We start from the raw sequence: 20,500 nt of genomic DNA on the forward strand, positions 1-20,500 counted from the left end.
ACAGACTCAGGAAGCATGGTCTTCACTGGGTGTAACACTCACAAGGAGACAGTGATGTGGCTAGACACAACAATCTTCTTTGCCTTCAGGAAAAGTGAACCAGTAGTGGCCACTTTCTCCCATCCTCCTCTGCTAGCATTTAATGCAGTTAAGCTGTTAATTGATCTTGGATCACCTGCTGCACAGTCAAGGCGTTAATTCCTCTATACCATGGAGCTTGCTTACACAGCATATTGCAACTTATGGGTTAAATAAGAAACTCAATAGCCAGTACTGCTCTTCCTAATAATCAGGAAAACTTACCACCTGTAATCTTTTGCATTCAGTAAGAAGTAAGTGCAAACGATAGTGACACAGACGGTCACAATGCAAAGAATCACAAGGACCAACATCATGAAGCCATACAAGTAATATATCTTGTAAAACCAGAAGGACAAGGAGGAAACCCACGCGAACGCAGGGAGGACACGCAGACTCCACACAGAAGGCATAGAAGGCTGAGAATCGAACAGGAGAACCTCTTGCTGTAAGGCAACATTAACCACTGCACCACTGCACTATAAATAAAATATGTAATATATACTAAAATATACGTGAAATAAAATATATGCTAGAATATGAGAAAGAAAATTAAGTTTCTTTAGGGCAACAAAAGGGAAAACTGAAATGAAAAAACAAAACATTGTCAAAGGAACAGGGTGGTTTGTAGTTTCAATATATGGATGCATACTATAAGGACAGACAACTGATATTAATATACTTATTCAGAATGTAGAATATATGCTCAAATGAAACCATGTCATAGGCATAGTACCCAATGAAGTGACAATAGGATCACAAGTGAGCATTTGGACAAATCCAGGAAATGTATATAAAGAGCATTAAGTAGGGTCTTATAGTCATGATAGAATTTGGTAGGTATTCATGTTAAAGGAAGTTAGAACAGTGGATTATGTTTTAATATATTTATCCTTGACAAAGATGCCCTAAGGCGCTTAATGTGTTGCTTAACTAAAACTATTTGAGGCAGCATGCTTTTACTATTCTTCTTTCTGCTTTCATTATCGAAGGTCCTGTTTTCTTCCCCATCTATATATTTAGTCTTAGATGAAAGAAATATTGAAGTTAAGTAATTCATTCCACATACGCGGACATCAAAACTAAGCATGCTGTGCTCAGATGGCTTGTAAAGTTCTAACAAGCATTTATGTTCCTCTTCATTGCTTTACGTGTTCTCATCAAATCATGTGATGCCTTTTACAATATATGCTGTTTTATGCTGTACTAACCAAAGCTAAAGACGTACCTGCAGTTACAAAGCTGTTCTCAGAGTGGGATATTTTATGTCAATGTTTATATTTGGTATGCTTTCAGAGTGTATGAATACCACTGATCATTCTATCACTGGTACTATTCTTTCACCGACAAACGAGAAATAGTTTAAAATATTTTTATGCAACATTTAGGATAGTTTTTTATCAAATCACTTGCCGGTGGTTAGCACAGAGGATTAAGTCTATCAGCTATTACTGACTTGCTTCGGTGGTACTGGATTTGATTCCCTCAGCTTTTTGTTCTTTCAATGACAAATAAGAAAACTACTAAAATCTACAACTATTTGAGTGGAACATTTAGTGGACAGGTGTTTGAATGGATGGGTTTTGAAGTTTTCTGAGTTTGGCATGGTTCTTAGTGTGGAGGGAAGGGAATTCCATTTTTTGCCTAGTGAGAAAGACAGGAGAAGTTGGCCAGCAGGACGTTTAGGTTTATGAATAGTAATTAAGTTCTGATTTTCAGATCTGAGAGCTCTGTTGGGTGAAATATGAGTCTGTGTGCAGTAGTGAGTTGAAGATAGTCTAGGTAGTTTGGGAGTTCAAGCCAATTAAGGGATTGTAGGGTTAGGCAGTGATGGGTGGTATTTTTAGATTTAGAGGCAAATTTAGAGATTTTGTTGTACAAGTTTTCTAGTTTAGAGGTAAGAGAGGAGGACAGGGTGGTTAGGAGAGGGGCTCTGTATAGTAAGGAAGGAAGAAGATAAGTTGAGGCCAGAGTTTGCCTGGTAGAGTTGGAGAGAATGTGATTATTCCTATACCGCATATCTAGCTTTTGGTGGGTTTTCTTAATATTTTGTTGAATATGAATATCAAACTTGAGGTGTATATCTACAGTAATGCCAAGTAGTTTGGCAGAGAGGACTACTTCTATAGGTGAGTTGGTTTGACTATAGACTTTGAAGTTGATTTTATCGTAGGAGAGGGTCTTTGTGGGAGGGAATAGTAGAATCTTTGATTTATTTGCATTGAGAGAGAGGTGGTTTTGGTGCATCCAGTTTTCAGTTGTTGAGAAGTTTGGGTTTTAGTCAGCAATTCAGAGAGGTTTGAGGCAGAGCAGACTAAGGTTGAATCGTCTGTGTATTGAATGATTTTAGCATCAGGAATAGCAGTGTGAAAGTTATTGATGAAGATGTTAAAAAGCACTGGCCCAAGGATGGATCCCTGTGGTATGCCAGTTGGGGTAGGTAGGAAGGAAGAGAGGGAGTTCTTCCATTTGACTGCCTGTGATCTGTGTGATAGATAGCTGTAAAACCAGGATAAAGCATTATGTGAGAGATTAAGGTTTGAGAGATGACAGAGAAGGTGCTTGTGGGAAACAGTATCAAAGGCTTTAGACAGATCGAGTAAAACAATAGAAACTAAGTGGCCTGAATCTCGGGCTTAATTGACAGTTTCTAGAAAAGACAGTAGAGTGGTTACTGTGCTATGGCCTGGACGGAAGCCATGCTCGGTAGGAGTGAGAAGATTGTTTTGGGTCAGGAAAGGCATAAGTTGGTGAATGTATTTTTCTAGGATTTTGGAGATTGGTGAGAGCAAAGCAATGGAGTGAAAGTTTGAGATGCTGGTATTTTTGCTTCCTTTATGAAGAGGAAGAATATAAGCTGAGTGCCAGAGTTTGGGGACATATGATTCTTTTATGGATCAGTTGATAATGATGCTGATTGGGAGTGCAATGCCATCAGCAGCACATTTTAGGAAGGAAGAGGAAATATTGTCAGGAGCATTTGAGCAAGGTTTAAGTTTGGACAAAATTTTTTTTATAAAGTTAGTGGAGTTCAAACAGATGAGGTGAGTTAGAAGGGGAGAATGTAGAGCAGTTGGGTTATTATTGGGAAATGTCTTGGTGAGGGTAGTAATAGCGTCTATGAAAAATGAGTTAAATTCAGAGCCTAGTTCAAAATCAAATTTACTTGGGTCAGGACTGGGATTATTCTTGGAGCCTGGATTGAGGAGTGAGTTTACTGAGTTCCAGAATTTTGGGGGGATTTTATTGTCATTGGACTGAAGTTTGATATAGTAGGATTTTTTGTCTTTGGTGATTAGTCGTTTTGCACGGTTGTGGAGCTGTTTATACTGGAGCAAGTTATTGTCCAGTTTATTGTTTTGGTAAAGCTTCCATAGTTTGTCTCTGTGGTGCATAATCTGTTTTGTCTCTTTGGATAGCCAAGGAGCAGTTTTAGTTTTTATCCTTTTGTTTCTTAGTGGGGCTAGTGAGTTTAAAGTATCAAGACAGAGTTGAAGTATTGTATAGCCTTGTCAAGAGGAAGGATGTTTAGAATTTGCCAGTTCATTTGTTTGAAAGTATTTGAGAAAGTAGTTGGGTTGAAGCTACTGAGGTTATGAGTTTGAATGTACTGATGCTGGTGTGGGGAGGAACTAGTTGAGCGATGCATGAAGGCTGGGAGGTGGTCACTAAAGGTATCAGGAATTGTGCCAGAATTGGTTATTTTATTTGGATCTGAGACTAGGATCCAATCTATAGTGCATCCGGGAGGGTTTATTTTGTTAGGGTGTGTAATGGAGAGGATTATTTGAGTGAAGTTATAGAGGTTAATGGATAGGGAGGGAAAGGGGCAATTGATTTTATTCCAGTCAATATTCAGATCACCAAGGATATAAGTTTCATAGTTAATTTAAGTAGAGGCCCATAGGAGAATATTTTTGACTGCAGAGATATTGTTACCAGGTGAGATATATAGGGCAGTGACGCAGATATTTTTATGTTTATTTAGTTTTAGAATTCCAGCAGTTAGTTCAGTGTTCTGGAATTGGAATTTGGACGGGAATTTAGGTAAGAAGGTTGGAGTAGACTAGGGCGATTCTCCACCTTTTTTATTTAGTCGGTCATTTCTGAGACAATGAAATCCTGGGGGCAGAATCTCAGAGTCGGAGATAAAGGGCTTGAGCCAGGTTTCAGAGATGACTAAGATATCTGGTTGGTTATGGCTACATTTTATTTTTATAAACAGTAACTAAGTGAAATTTGCAATGTGAATATATAATACAAGTGTATGCTATATAGGACAAGGCATGGTAAACTTTCAGTTTTAAACATATAATTACAGTTAAAATATGAGATCAAATTTCAGTTTGAAATTTCATCAAAATATTTTTAAAATGTCAAATATGTACTATCTGCTCTGGCATAGCTGACCATAATGCACACCCTACTTTCTCATCACGTGTCATTATTTTTATTACCACTGGCTGGCAGGCAATCCATGACTTAACATTCCCTGCTGACGTACGTCATGTAGAAGATGTGTTTTATTTGTGGTAGAAAAATCACAGTTCAGCTTCATTTATTGGTTATTTATGCTTTAAGAGATATCAGTATCTCAGAAACATGTGCTAGCCTTAAAGCAAACACAGCATTTTTGAAATGGTGAACACATATTAATCATGCTAATCATAATCTGTTTCAGTTTATTATAGATTTACTTTTTCTCTCTTCTAATTTGGACCCTTACATTTTTGACCATGTATTTCATGCCACCACATACACTTATCCTTAACTCTTATTCCAGATTTTTTACACCATCCTTTCTAAATCAATATTTGTATAAATGCAACATGAATTATTGTCTCATATCTGCCTTATTAAAATAAAAATTATTTGCCTTGTGCATTCTTACATATATCCAACAAATAAAGAAATCACTACTATTTCTTGCTCAAAGTTTTTTAAGGAAGAAATACATGTCATACTAGTGAATTAACAACTGGATGAAGATAATACAGAAACATATATCTTTTTGTTGTTCAGTTTACCATACTTGCATTATCTCTCCTCTCCATTTGCCATATAATAGTACCAATTTCCAATTATACTCACACTGCTTGGCATCTGGTGTCACTTTCTCCATGAGGGCGATGAACTTTTCCAGAAACTCCGTGTTGTTGACCGTAAAATTCAAAGATTTGCAGTATTCCCTGGGATCCAGGTAGGGTAAATTGGAAATTCGTGGAGTTAGAGAGATGGGAGAAATGTAAAATAAATCTGTGAAAAAACCCCACTCCCCCATTCACTCTGCAGTTCTGGGACAATCTTGACAAACAATACGTACACATACACACAGACACAGTATCATGCAAACACACAAACACTTACACCCATATGATACAGAAGGGCATGCCTCTAGTCCTTCCTCATCTCAACTGAAAAACAAAAAGCTTGGATTTTTCATAAACTTTGAAATGTGAATACTTTTTAAAGAATGTTGGTGCCTGTAAGTAATAATTAAAATACAAGATCTCTCTACTGGAATAACACAAAAAATCAATTAGTTTACAGCACATGAATGCCTACAGTAAGTGTACACTAAGTATACACAATATGTATTCAAGAACATGCCTACCCCATTTTCTGTGCTGTCTATTCACTCAGGAAGATTACATCAAGTATAGACTTACTCTACACATTATGGTTACCCTTATAAATCCCCCTCAATATTTAAGATTTCAAGAAATTCAGTAGTACAACTAAAATTAAGAGGAAGAAGGTGGGAGTTATGCTTGTGTTATCTATTCACTTAGAATGGTGTTCACTTAGTGCACAATTAGTGTAAGCATTAATGAATCCGGCCTCATATCATTATTTCACGATTAGATCATCCACACACATTGTTTTGTGGGTGTGTGGAGTGTGTGTGTGTGTGTGTGTGTGTGTGTGTGTGTGTGTGTGTGTGTGTGTGTGTGTGTGTGTGTGTGTGTGTGTTTATATGTCCATATAGGTAGATGCATGTGCTGTACCCTGAAAAAGTAATAGTGTTTGGACTTCTAAAATCTAAACACATTTCAGTACAATCAAGTAATCAAGTAAATCTGAACAAATGAAATGGCTGACAATGTGAAGAGATTGTGGATTTGCTGTATAGCAGCAACACTTAATGATGTGTAAAATTCAGATTGTTTTTCTTAAGGAACCAAGAGATACTGTGGTCCATTTTTGTCTTTAATTTTTTTTTTAGTTAGTATATCATCACAAAATCCTCTATGAATTTGTTATTATCACTGCATTCTGTTATGTGCTGCTTCTAGTATAATGGTAAAAACGCCTGACATCATCATCATCTTCTTTTGGCTGTTCCCGTTAGTGGTCACCACAGCGGATTATCTGTTTCCATTTTTTCCTGTCCTCTGCATATTGCTCTGTCACACCATCCACCTGCATGTCCTCTCTCACCACAGCCATAAACCTCATCTTAGGCCTTCCTCTTTTCCTCTTACCTGGCAGCTCCATCCTTAGCATCCTTTTCCCAATATACCCAGCATCCCTCCTCAGCACATGTCCAAACCAATGCAATCTCGCCTCTCTTGCTTTGTCTCCAAACTGTCCAACCTGAGCTGACCCTCTAATATACTGATTCCTAATCCTGTCCATCCTAGTCACACCCAGTGCAAATCTTAACATCTTTAACTCTGCCACATCCAGCTCTGACTCCTGCCTTTTCGACAATGCTACCGTCTCCAACCCATATAACATAGCTGGTCTCACTACCCTCTTGTAGACCTTCCCTTTCACTCTTATTGGTACCCGTCTGTCACAAATCACTCCTGACACTCTTCTCCACCCATTCCACCCTGCCTGTACTCTCTTCTTCACCTCTCTTCCACACTCACCATTACTCTGGACTGCTGATCCCAAGTAATTAAACTCATTCACATTTACCAACTCTACTCCCTGCATCTTCACCATTCCTCTACCCTCCTGTTTTACCCCTGCTGACCTTCATTCCTCTCCTCTCTAAAGCATATCTCCACCTCTCCAGGGTCCAATCAACCTGGTCCCTACTCTCACTACATATCACAATGTCATCTGCAAACATCATAGTCTACGGGGCCTCCTGTCTAATCTCATCTGTCAACCTGTCCATCACCACTGCAAATAAGAAAGGGCTCAGAGCTGATCCTTGATGTAATCCCACCTCCACCTTAAATGTATCTGTCACTCCCACCGCAGTCCTCACCAATGTCGCACTACCCTTGTACATATCCTGTACCAATCTTACATACTTCTCTGCCACTCCCGACTTCCTCATAGAATACCACAACTCCACTCTAGGCACCCTGTCATATGCTTTCTCTAAGTCCACAAAGACACAATGCAACTCCTTCTGACCTTCTCTGTATTTCTCCAACAACACTCTCAGAGCAAATATTGCATCTGTAGTGCTCTTTCCTGGCATGAAACCATACTGCTGATCACTAATCATCACCTCCCTTCTTAACCTAGCTTCTACTACTCCTTCCCATAACTTCAAGCTGTGACTGATCAATTTTATCCCTCTGTAGTTACTGCAGCTCTGCACATCACCCTTATTCTTAAAGATAGGTACCAAAACACTTTTTTTCCACTCCTCAGGCATCCTCTGACTTTTCAAAATTTCCATTAAACAATCTGGTTAAAAATTCCACTGCCATTTCTCCTAAGCACATCCATGCTTCCACTGGTATGTCATCTGGGCCAACAGCCTTTCCATTCTTCATCCTCTTCATAGCTGTCCTTACTTCCTCCTTGCTAATCTGCTTCACTTCCTGATTCACTATCCCCACATCATCCAACCTTCTCTCGCTCTCATTCTCGTCATTCATCAGCCCTTCCAAGTACTCTTTCCATCTACTCATCACACTCTCCTCGCTTGTGAGTTTGTTTCCCTCACTGTCCTTCATCACCCTTACCTGCTGCACATCTTTCCCAGCTCTGTCCCTCTGTCTAGCCAATCGGTACAGGTCCTTTTCTCCCTCTTTAGGGTCCAATCTCTCATATAACTCTCTATATGCCATATCCTTAGCCTTTGCCACCTCTCTCTTTGCCATGCACCTCATCTCCTTATACTCATGTCTACTTTCTTCATCTCTTTGACAATCCCACTTCTTCTTCGCCAGCCTCTTCCTCTGTATACTCTCCTGTACTTCCTCATTCCACCACCAGGTCTCCTTGTCCTCTTTCCTCTGTCCAGATGTCACACCAAGCACCTTCCTAGCAGTCTCCCTTTCTAGCTCTGCTGTAGTTACCCAGCCATTTGGTAACTCTTCATTGCCTCCCAGTGCCTGTCTTAACTCTTCCCTGAACTCAGCCTCACAATCACCCTTTTTTAACTTCCACCATTTAATCCTTGGCACTGCTTTCACACTCCTCCTCCGATTCTTGATCACCAACATTATCCTGCAGACCACCATTCTATGCTGCTTAACTACACTTTCCCCAGTCACCACTTTACAGTCTCCAATCTTCTTCATACTGGCCCTCCTAAATAGAATATAATCCACCTGTGTGCATCTTCCTCCACTCTTGTACGTCACCCTATGCTCCTCCCTCTTCTTAAAATATGTATTCACCACAGCCATGTCCATCCTTTTCGCAAAATCCACAATCATCTGACCTTCTGCATTCCTCTCCTTAACACAATACCTACCCATCACTTCCTCATCCCCTCTGTTCACTTCACCAACATGCCCATTGAAGTCCGCTCCAATCACTAGTCTCTCACCCTTGGGTACACTCACCACCACTTCATCCAACTCACTCCAAAATTTTTCTTTCTCATCCATCGCACACCCAACTTGTGGAGCATATGCACTAACAACATTCATCATTACACCATCAATTTCAAGCTTCATAAACATAACTCTATCAGACACTCTCTTCACCTCCAAAACACTCTTGGCATACTGTTCCGTTAGGATAACTCCTACCCCATTTCTTCTGCCATCCACACCATGATAGAACAATTTGAACCCGCTTCCTATACACTTGGCCTTACTTCCCTTCCATCTGGTCTCTTGCACGCACAATATATCAACCTTCCTTCTCTTCATCATATCAGCTAGCTCTCTCCCTATACCAGTCATACTGCCAACATTCAAAGTTCCTACCCTCAGTACTACACTCCTAACCTTCCTCCTCTCTTCCTGCCTTCAGGCATGCCTTCCCCCTCCTCTTCTTCTTCTGCCAACAGTAGCCCAAAATGCCTGACATCATACCTTGAAATTGGGGAATCAGGGCTTGGAAGTGAAGGCTAGTATGTGTCTTACTTACCAAGTATATTTATCTGGGTTATAGGTCACATATTCTAACATAACTACAGTACCCATTGTAGTAGAGGGTTTAGTGTGTCAGATAAACTATTGATTTTTCCAGAGATACCTGATTACTGTGCGTTTACTATATTATCATAGGAATCAATGTCCCATGGCTGGTTTCACAAATCAACCTGGCAGTAAATACAATGAAAGCTATATGCAGAATGTTGATATTATGCTGTATTTAATGGCACAGCAGATTTTCATTTTGATTATTAACATTTCATTGTCATCTAAAACAAAACAAAAAGAAAAATAGAGAGGCTTGCACTGCAAAAAAGGGCAGACTGTCAACAAAGATGTTCAGTCATTGGTAGAGTTTTCACCTGTCCCTCTATTTGTAAGAGAATCCATATATTGTTGCTTGTGTCTTGTGAAACAAACATGAAAAATAGCAGATGTCCTGAGATTTTATGACAAAGATATTTGTCAGATTTCCTCTAATAGTTGCATACAACAATTATTTTGTAGCTGAAACACCTTAATATTATTATTATTATTATGACACAATAGAAACTATTTAAATTCTAAAAACAGTGAACTTTTAATTTGGCAAAAATTGAAGCTCACATCTTTGCACTGGCTGCTATAATATGCCTTCCATCATTTCATATCTGTGCAAGATGTCTCCAACTTTGGACATATGAAAAGGTGGAAACCCTAGTATAGGACTGGAAACTGAATATTATTTACAGAATATAATGCAAGCAGAATGCAATGGAAATCAGCTAGGGGTCATGTTCATCCATAAATTATTCCACCGTTTATTCAATAAGTGCACAACAAAGACCTTTTTTTCTGAAAGAAACAAATAAGATAGAAGACATACCAGGCTTTGTTTAGAATCTTTGAAAAATGCTAAACAATATCTCAGCACTCCTAATTTTATATATCAGACTATGATGCAGCTGATATTCTGTATGTTGGGATGGACTGTGACTGTCCACTGAATCTGGGTCAAGTTTACAACTTCTGGAATCACTTTAGTCATTCTTTCTATGTCCTTGAGATAATCTGGCTGTATAGCTCTCTTCTCTGCCTGTGTTTTTTTATAGTTTTCTTACTCTAATGAAAATGTATAGTCATATAATTCAAATAACCTTCAAAGTTAACTGTGGCAGTATAAAAAAGTCCCTGATTTATGGACCTCTTTCTTGATTATTTATATATGCAAGATAAGTACTCTGATCATTCCACTCAGAATTTTACAAAGGACAGATGTTTCCTGTCCAGACCCCAATGCCTTGTTACAATCTGGCATCCTGTTAAACAACCTTTGATCTAAATTTTCCTTTATTGCTTTAGCGATATTCTGTTTGCAAAAATCTACAGGAAGGAATATAAGAAGATATCTTGAAAAATTAAATAGGCAAAACAATCCTAATTCCAACAGCATCCACTCTCCTTTCTCAAAGATAATGGAAAGCTTCTTTCCAAACCCACAGCCCATATTTTTAATTATCACTAACAATAAATCTCCTCAAATAATTAAAAGACACTCTCATAATTCTTATCTCTCAAAACGCACTTCAATATTTTGGGCTGATTTCCAGCCCATTTCAATTCTATGCTCTGTCACTACAGTTGCTGAAAAACTTTGAAACTCCCTGATGTTATAACACCTCTCAAAATATTAATTTCTAACACAATCACTGCATGCATTAATAAATGGTCTTACATACTCTCACTGCTATGTATACTACTACTGATAAAATCACCTCAGCAATGGATAGAGGACTTGTATATTGAGCTATCTTTATAGATTTTACTGTTGGGGATGGGTCTAGAGTGTAAATCACCACATACTCTGACTAAGGCTGGTATTACTCAGTTTTAGCCAAAGTGCAATTTCCTGATTAAGGAATTGCTAGCATAATAGAACATTTAAATTTAAAACAGACAGCCTTACCATGACTAAAGGGCAGTTTACCTCAGGAGTTCTCCAGTGATCAGTCCTTGGCTCCATCTTAATCTCCATCTTTTTTAAAAGATTTAATGCAGTTGTATCCTCTATTAATTTTACCTTATGAGTAGATCATATCATACTACACAGAGCAAGATATAATACCCTAGAATTACAAGTTGTACAATAAGCCTCAACCTCCGTATCAATTTGGCAAGTCAAAAGCATGATGACAATAAATAACAATAAAATTATTATCATAATGTTTTAGACATCAAATTAAGTATATTTCCCCTACCACCTAAACACTGTTACCCCTACTACCATAAATAATGTTAATACTATTACTAGACCCCTCACCCCAGAAGGCAGAAGAGCAATGGGTAAAATGGACTAATTATTAAACTTCAATATGCTCTAGCCTTACTCACCCTATACACTGCTTACATCAACCCTATACAAGCAACTATGTTATGCAGATTTCTAAATCTTTCTTTTCTTTTACATCACTTCATCTCACTCAAAAGAAATGTGCAAACCAATATCTTATTATACAGACTCACCTTCAAATCCTCCATTAGCATCATTGCCTCTTCCTTGCTCTAAATTGCAAGGAAAACACTCCCTATAAAACCAAGATAACAATGTCCTTACACTAGTAAAACCGCCCTTCAGTCTGGCCATTGGAGAAAGAAGTTTTAGTAAAAATTTTTCTATCAACTGAAACATGACAAGCTACTGGTTATAAGGCTTTCAGATGCACAATCTATGACTATCTTAAAGAAAGCTATAAATAAACCTGTAATTTGTAAAAATAATAGCCTTACAAAACATGCTTCACACAGCAATGTCTAGTAATGGTTATTTCCATACAAAATAGACTCCACAGATCCAAAGTATGACACCAACTAACTACATAACACCTTCAACATATCCTCTAAACTACAGTAAGTCCTTTCTTCCTTTTATCTTATTCCTTTTTCTCTTTCCAACCTCCAACTTCCCAATACTCATTTCTCATTACATACACCTGCAATTTCTACATTCTTCTCTCTCAGTCTCTTTTCCACTAATACTCAGGGATCCTTTCTCTGCTGTGTACTATAGTCATGACCCACTACAAGAAAGTCTTAAGTCTGCCATGCACAAATATCTGCTCAGTTAATATGCTGTCTGCAGTTCCACATACATAATGACAGTGTTCTTTTTGCCCAGTTAAAATGGAAACAAGTTCCACCACAAGATTCAGAATATTGTATATAGATGTAGGTGCACTTTCTAACGTGTGAGCTTGCTTTCTACTGTAATCAGACTGCTTATGTCATTTCTGTTATCAGTGCTTTTGGAAATGTATTTTAAATGCAATTTCCATTTTAAGTTGCTTTTCTACATTGTTGCCTTTGGCTTTGCATATTAATGTATTTTACAAGCTTTGTGTTACAAATGTGTTCACTGTTTATTCTTGTAGCACAAATGTCATGAATTTAGAAGGATCCTTGGACCACATCACCCACCCAGTTAACAAGCACAAATAAATGCAATTAAAATTATATTAACCTTATCAATGTTCAGAAATATGAAACACTGAGATATATTTTTCAATACAGCATACTCTCACTGCAGATGAAATAATAATATTTCCTTTTTCTTTGAAAGTGTAATAAAGCAAAAAAGGATGTGCTTAAAAATCACTTTGTATAGGTCATAATCATATCTGAAAGCGTGCATTGTTTCTGTTTGTCAACAATCTTGATTACCTCAAATGAAACAGAAAATCCAAGCATTTTGTATACCTCATTTCTGATACAGTGACTTAAGTAGAAAAACACTTGAACAGGACAAACACGTGCAGGAGAAGAGGATGGAATTAATTCATACATGGAACATGCATATTTCATGCAGTTATTTGGACAGAGGGAAAGGACCTTAATGAAATGCAAAGGCATGACGTACAGGGACTGCTTAGGTTACACAATGAAAATACATAACAGAACTAGACATTTGTAGAATGGTATATGTGTGTGTGTGTCAAAATGAGGGAAAAATGGAATATGCCAAAGGAGAATGTGGTGACTGCTGGAGAAAGAGAGAGAAAAACACAACAATAATGGAGTGAGAGCACACACGCACAGCTACCTGGGAGCAATGAATACATGTCCCTCGGACTCAAAGTTGCTGGGCAACAAGGATTCAAAATCTGCAACAGAAAGGGAACATTACCTGGGAAGGGACCAGCGCAAATTCTAAACATAAATGTAAATGGTAAGTTACAGGAATCTTAAAAAATGATTTCATTCAGCAGCTGGAAGCATCTCAGAAGAAAAAGCGAATGTGTTGCCAAAAAATTGTAAAACTGGAATATAGCTGTAAATTTGAACACGTAATCCAATGGAAAATTGACATTATTAATAATAAAGTAATCATACTGTTTGTAGTCCAGTATATGTATAACCCTTGATGTGTTCTTTGATCTTCTTTCTTTTATTTGTTCATTTGGCATCACATAGCTAAACATTGATCCTTTAAGGAGACAGTCTAACCAAAATCATAATATTTTTATTAGATTTCAATGACAACTTAAAAAAGAAAGTACTCATGAGAAAGGTATTGCATTGTGTAAAAGAAAGCACCAAAATCAGTTGCACACCTAACATTTAGGGCACTAATTCCAGAAAAAGTCAGAGTACTTACAAACATGCTTGTCCCTGAATATATTCCTACTCTCACACACGCGCACACACACACACACACACACACACACACACACACACACACACACACACATACACACACTTGCTTTTAAAATTGAGTCTTTTACCTAAATTCAAGCTGCAAGAACATCTAATTCAAATAAAAACAAAGAAATAAGGCTACCCAAATGTAGCTATTCAAAAAGTTTAATAATTAATATATATACTATGGTCATGGAGGGTACTGGGTGCTACTTAAAACACATCATGTATCATTTCAGTCTCCTCAACCTAATTCTTCAAGAATGCTCCCAGTTTTATTATTTTACTCTAATCATGTTTAGAGACATGTTTCAGGAAGCAATATGTAAATAATCTCAAATGTAAATCATCCCACCTGGCCGGCTTAGGAGAATACTCATTCCCCAAATGAGAACCTTATAGCTCATTTATTCCTGAGAGTCACAGCCAAGTCAATTGGGAGAGCAGGCTGTCATTTAAGTGGCAAGGATGGGATTTTTCTGTGTACGCCATCCCATTCCCATGCATGTGTGTATGTTCATAGCAGCAAAGTGATATTGTGCAATGGACTTGTGCTGTATTAACCATGACTCTGCATGCCAGAAAATTAAAGTCCTTTCACACTTATAAACAACTCCTCTGTTTGGCCAAATTCTCTACTGCTAATTCAGTCTCAGCGCATGTGGCCTATCATGTGCTCCCAAACCAGCCCCCAAAAGAGGCAAAAAGGCTGCACCTCTTTATTTTGTCCACCCTATACTGGCTCTAAGAGGCACCCAAGCCATTAATCATATGTAGGTCACCCAGATTATAGTCAGGACTTTATGTTTACAGAGCTGGCTATGAATATACTAAGTCCGAACACATCAGAGAAAGGGGTTCCTTTTGCAACCTGAAATTGTTTGAATAGTAATTGTCTGCCTTATACTTTGGTAGGGTTAGTGCGCAGAGGACAGAAGAAAACAGGCTTGTACCTTAAGTTAGGAAGGCATAAATACTAAGCAAGACATGACAGGAAGAGAGATGATGTTGAGAAAGGACAGCAATGCAGCCTTTGTCATCCACGAATGTTGCAAAAAAGAATTATACATTTACTCTTAACTGTAGCAGCCTTGAGGTCTGTTGTAAAAAGTGTAAGACACATGGGGATAAAGCAGGCACTTACTTACATAAAGAATTGTATGTATCTACTTATTTATTGACTAGGAAAATCTAACTGTGTCATACTAAACCAACTTTCAGAAGACATGAGGAGAAAATCTCCAAAAAGCAAGCATACAATTACCTCATTTTATTACATCATTTTATGCTCAACTCCTGAGAGACTTGCTTGACTACAAACATCTGCATTAGAAACTGAAACTAGTATTCTGTTAAGTACAAACTTGCAGTTTTAAAAGTACTGTATTTTCATTTTTTCTGTTTCCTAATTGTGTGTTTCTGAACAGTGTGTTGTTTGTCTGTTTGCCATAAAGGGGGTGGTGTTATCATTTCTTTGTTATCTGATATTTAACAGCCTAGAGGGATTCCTCTGTACTTTAAGTGCTAGCCACAAAGTTTGAGAAATCATTTTATGCTCAACTCCTGAGAGACTTGCTTGGCTACAAACATCTGCATTAGAAGCTGAAGCTAAGTGAAACTTGCAGTAGTGTATTTTAGTATTCTGTTAAGTACAAACCTGCAGTTTTAAAAAGTACTGTATTTTCATTTTTTCTTTTTCCTAATTGTGTGTTTCTGAACAGTGTGCTGTGTGTCTCTCTGCAGTTAGTTCCCCACCATCCCTCCATGTTCCTGTGTTGGTATTAGTGTTGGTGGCTCTGGCATTGCCCGCCCCTCCTGTAAGTCTGCATTAGAACACTCCTCCTAGGTCGATCTCATTTACTCACTTAACCGAGTACAGTGAGATCATATTCTGAGTCTAGTGTTCACTCTACTTAATACAGAGAGAAGATTTGAGAAGGCCAGCCCACTTCGGTTCTTCCTTCCTCTCTCCTTGCACTTAAAAAAGAATTTGCACTTTATTCACTTGCTTTTAATGTATTTGTCTTTCCTCCTACTTTATTTTGCTTTTCTTAAAAGTACTCAACTTTATTTATTCTGCTGCATTTATTACTGCTTGGTAGTAGCCTGATTAAATTGTAACTGTTATTCTAAGTCTTTTGGTTTAAGCACTTGGACTTCATACAGGCTGTTTTACATTAAGAAGGTTTGTGGTCTGCACTGTTGTGGCAGGACAGGTAGCTTACATCCTTCTAAGCTGGGAATTGCTGATTGAAGGCCCAGTGTCTGCTTTTCTAAAAGTGTATTAGTTCTGGCTTAAGCACTTGGGCTTCAGGCCAGTTATTCTACATTAAGAAGGTTTGTGATCTGCACCCTTGTGGAAGGAGAGGCTGGATTCTGCCCTTCTGAGCTGGGAATTTCTGGTCACAGGCTTATTGTGCCTGCTTATTTGAACCGTTTCTTTCTGAAATTGGTGCGGCTTGTTGCTGTCGCATAGACCAGATTCAGGCCTGCTGAATCTAGCTTTGTTTATATAACTTGAGCACTGATCCAGGCCATCTTTTTTGGAGAAGGTTCCCCTGCACCCTAGTAAGCAGGGGTGTGCAGTTAGAACTTGTATGATTGAAGACTGCTGGAACAGGCTTCAGTTTTGAGCTTTTTTTCAGGTTAATTGGGTAACTTGTTTAAATTTCTATTGTTTTATTAATATATATATATATATATATATATATATATATATATATATATATATATATATATATATGTATATAAAAATTGCACTTTATCTGCTTTTACTGTATTTGTGTTTCTTCCTACTTTATTACTAGGAGCATTGACTACAGCTCTGATCTGCGATATATAACAGCAAGCATCATTTTCTGTGCATTTAAAGTATTTTTTGAGTGTATCTGCTTTATTTTCTAAAAAAAAAAACAAAAGAAAAAAAAAAAATATATATATATATATATATATATATATATATATATATATATATATATATATATTTACTTGTTTCCTGCCTTTTTAAGGTAGTATAGTCCAGTTTTTAGGCTAGTGCTGAATTCTGGGCTGTGTTACAAATCTCTGTGTTTGCTCATACCTTACTTGGATAGAAGAAAGTTTTCTGTTCACCTGTGAGAGAGGGGAGCTTTGAGCAGCCTATCTGTCCCTGGAGGAGTTGTTTCAGCCCCATAAATTAGTAGTTTATTGGCATTTTGGGCTAATTTCTATCTCTTTCATTTCCCTGCTATAAATACTGTATTTGCCAGTTTTGCGCACTGGGCAAAGTCTCCTCTTCAATTGTTCCCTTAGAACTAGACAAACTTTCAACTTAAGCACTCAAGCCATTCATTTCTCAGCCCGGCACTTGCTAAAAACTTAAAGCAAGCACTTATAAACCCTAGCACTAGACCCCCCCCCCTGTACTGTACAGAAGGACAAGGCTCTCTATTCGACCTTACCAGCCATCCAGTAAAACAGTTTACTGTACCTATCCAGGCATGTCCTAAATATCCTAAAGGGCAGTTTCAGGTGTACTCTCCAGTCCAACTGGTGAATCTGGGCATTTTGAGGCAATGTTACAACTGCCTCATGTACACAGACAACCCTCTCCTCCTCCCACCAAACACTAATACATGCGAGAGATGCAATTATACAGCCAAACTGGAGGATAAGCTGTCTCAACCCAAGACTGGATCAGACTGTCAAGAGGAGAAGGGAAATACTTGCATCACACCCCCAGTCTCACATGGACCCATTAAAGCAGCACTGGCAAAAAACACACATAAATACATGAAAACATACTCGGGGGCTCTAAATAAAAATCTGCAAAACCAACAGAGACCTCCAAATCAAACCCAAAACCCAGACCACACCCGGACCAAACCCAAAACCCGGACCACACCACAAAAGGAGGGGGTGTATCCATATTCATAAAGGATACCCACACCTCCAGGTTGGTGAAACCATCCAGGTGCAACTAACCATAGGCAAAACTGCTCTACAAATTGTAGCATGCTACAGGCCACCCTCTCAAACTCAGGAACCCCACACAGCCTTCCTGAAGACACTGGGGGGTATAAATGTATCTCCAAACACCATCATATTGGGTGACTTCAACTACCCGAATATAGACTGGGAACATTACTCAAGCCCTAACTTTCTAGCCCAACGGTTCCAGGAGTTCATAAATTCAAATGCCATGGAACAGCTAGTCACTGTTCCCATGAGAGGAGAAAATATACTATATCTCATTATCACAAACATGGGGACAAAATGCTCCACACCGGAAGAATATCCCTCATTGGTGAGATCTGATCATAAACTAATCTCACTGGAAATCCACATCCCACCCCAAACAAAAAAGACCATAGTGAAGAACTTCTCTAAAGCAAACCTCACGCTACTCAAGACTGGTGTGGTATCCTTCAAGGCCCCTGAGCCAGTGGAAACCACAACCCAAGCTGCGGAAGCCCTTACAAATGCCTTCTATGAACACCTCCAGGACTGCATGGATCAGGCAATCCCAAATAAAACCAAGACTCTTTCCACAAAGGGCAAAAGTCCAGTCTGGTGGGCCCCAGCCATTAACAAACTTTACAATAAGAGGAGAAAGCTATTACATGATAGAACAAAATCCATAAAAGGGAAGTCACCCCTGATCATTATTAGTAAAAAAATACGAGCACTCATAAAATCAACTAAGGCCAATTTTGAGAGAAACATTGCCATGGATTCAAAGGACAATCATAAGGCCTTTTTCAGCTATGTTAGAAACCATGGTGGAAGCTCCCAGATATGCTCAGAATTAGTCCAAAATGATACAAAAATCACTGAACCCACAGACGTTGCCAACATACTGGCAGACAGGTTCAGTGCAAACTTCACCCCCTCTCCCCCCCTAAAGGAGAGATAACTATCCCAGCGGAGTGTAGCCTCCCAGACATCTCAAATGCGCATGTGAAAGCTGCTCTCTCTACAGCTAAAAACACAGCATCAATGGGACCGGATGGTGTCACCGGCTGTGTGCTACACGAGCTAAATGAGGAATTAAACCCACACATAAGGCAGCTGTTTAATCTCAGCCTTACCACAGGATACGTGCCCAAGGAGTGGCGTATGGCAACTGTGGTCCCACTTGCCTCTACGGACCCTGAAGCTTAACAAGTCTAGTCTGCAAAGCTATGGAGAGGATCATAATGGAGCTCATAAACAAAGATATAGGGGACTTGCAGACATTGGACCCGACCCAGTTTGGAAGATCATGCCTTTTGAACTTGGTCGACTTCTTCGAAATAGTCACCAAGGCCATTGATGAGGGAAAGGCAGTCCATACAGCCTACCTTGACCTTGCACACAATACCCCACTCGGGTATTGTAAATGTAAACCCATATGTCATAAGATGGGTTGCAAACTGGCTTAAGGACAGAACCCACAGTGTTAGAGATGCTGGCGCTATGTCAGACTCCAAGCCGGTCACAAGTGGTGTCCCACAGGGCTCGGTCCTTGGCCCCTATTGTTCGGCATCTACTTCTCTAGTGGAAAGTGCATCGGACACGGATATCCTTCAGAAGGGACTCACGGAAACAGATAGCTGGTGCCAGAGCCATGGCCTAAAGTTAAAAAATGTATAGTCATACCCTTCGGGAAAAACAAGGTAACCCCAAGCTACCATATAGGTGGCAATCCACTAAGCACAGAAGAGGTTATCAGAGACCTGGGGACCCAGGTTGACAGTGGCCTTTCTTTTGACACTCACGTTGCTAAAGTTGTTAGAAAGACCTTCTACATTGCCCACCTGATCATGAAGGGATTCACATCCAGATCTAGTGAGGTCATTGTTCCCCTGTACTCTTCACTAATCAGACCAATGATTGAGTACAATGCCCCATTCAGGATGTATCTCACCCGACATCTGCAGCAATTGGGGAGACCCCAAAAGTTCCTCACCAAAAGGATAAAGGGACTCCAAAATCTGTCATATGCTGCCAGATTGAAGAAACTCCAGCTCTATTCAGTCGCATACCGTCTGCTCAGAGGTGACATGTACCTGACATACAAGGCCATGTCCAACCCGGAATTAATGGACATGCTCCACCTCAAAAAATCCAAATCCACCAAAACCACTAGAGCAAGCGACTTAAACCTTAGCAAGGATATAAAAAGGATGTGCTGGAGGGATAGATTTATCACTCAGAGACTCCCTATGCTGTGGAATAAAATCCCGGTCCATGTGAGGCAGAGCACCTCGCTGGCTCTGTTCAAGAGAAATCTTGACCTGTGGATGGGAGATCATAGGTCTACCCCGGGAATCATCTCTGTGTCACTGCTGGACAGAGGCACAACAAACTAATCGGCACAGTATTTTTTCATATAAGCCACAAAAATTTGGGCTAGGCTTATAAATGCCTTAGGGCGGATAGCCTAGTATAAACCTATGAACCTATGAACCTATGAAACATCCAAG

General features: G+C 39.0%; 1 protein-coding gene across 1 annotated transcript in view; it reads right to left on the minus strand.

Annotated features, from left to right (window-relative positions):
* CACNA2D2 (calcium voltage-gated channel auxiliary subunit alpha2delta 2) overlaps positions 1 to 20,500 on the minus strand; it is a 5,241,953-nt gene that overhangs the window by 361,258 nt on the left and 4,860,195 nt on the right. Inside the window, exons 23-24 of the mRNA XM_044078189.1 lie at positions 13,459 to 13,519; positions 5,170 to 5,267 (exon numbers count right to left, since the gene is read on the minus strand). Coding sequence (XP_043934124.1) covers positions 5,170 to 5,267; positions 13,459 to 13,519 — 159 coding nt within the window. The remainder of the gene's footprint in view (positions 1 to 5,169; positions 5,268 to 13,458; positions 13,520 to 20,500) is intronic.

The sequence above is a fragment of the Protopterus annectens genome, chromosome 7.part0 (genome assembly GCF_019279795.1).
Source record: "Protopterus annectens isolate FY-2018-M chromosome 7.part0, PAN1.0, whole genome shotgun sequence".
In the NCBI taxonomy this organism is placed as follows: Eukaryota; Metazoa; Chordata; order Ceratodontiformes; family Protopteridae; genus Protopterus; species Protopterus annectens.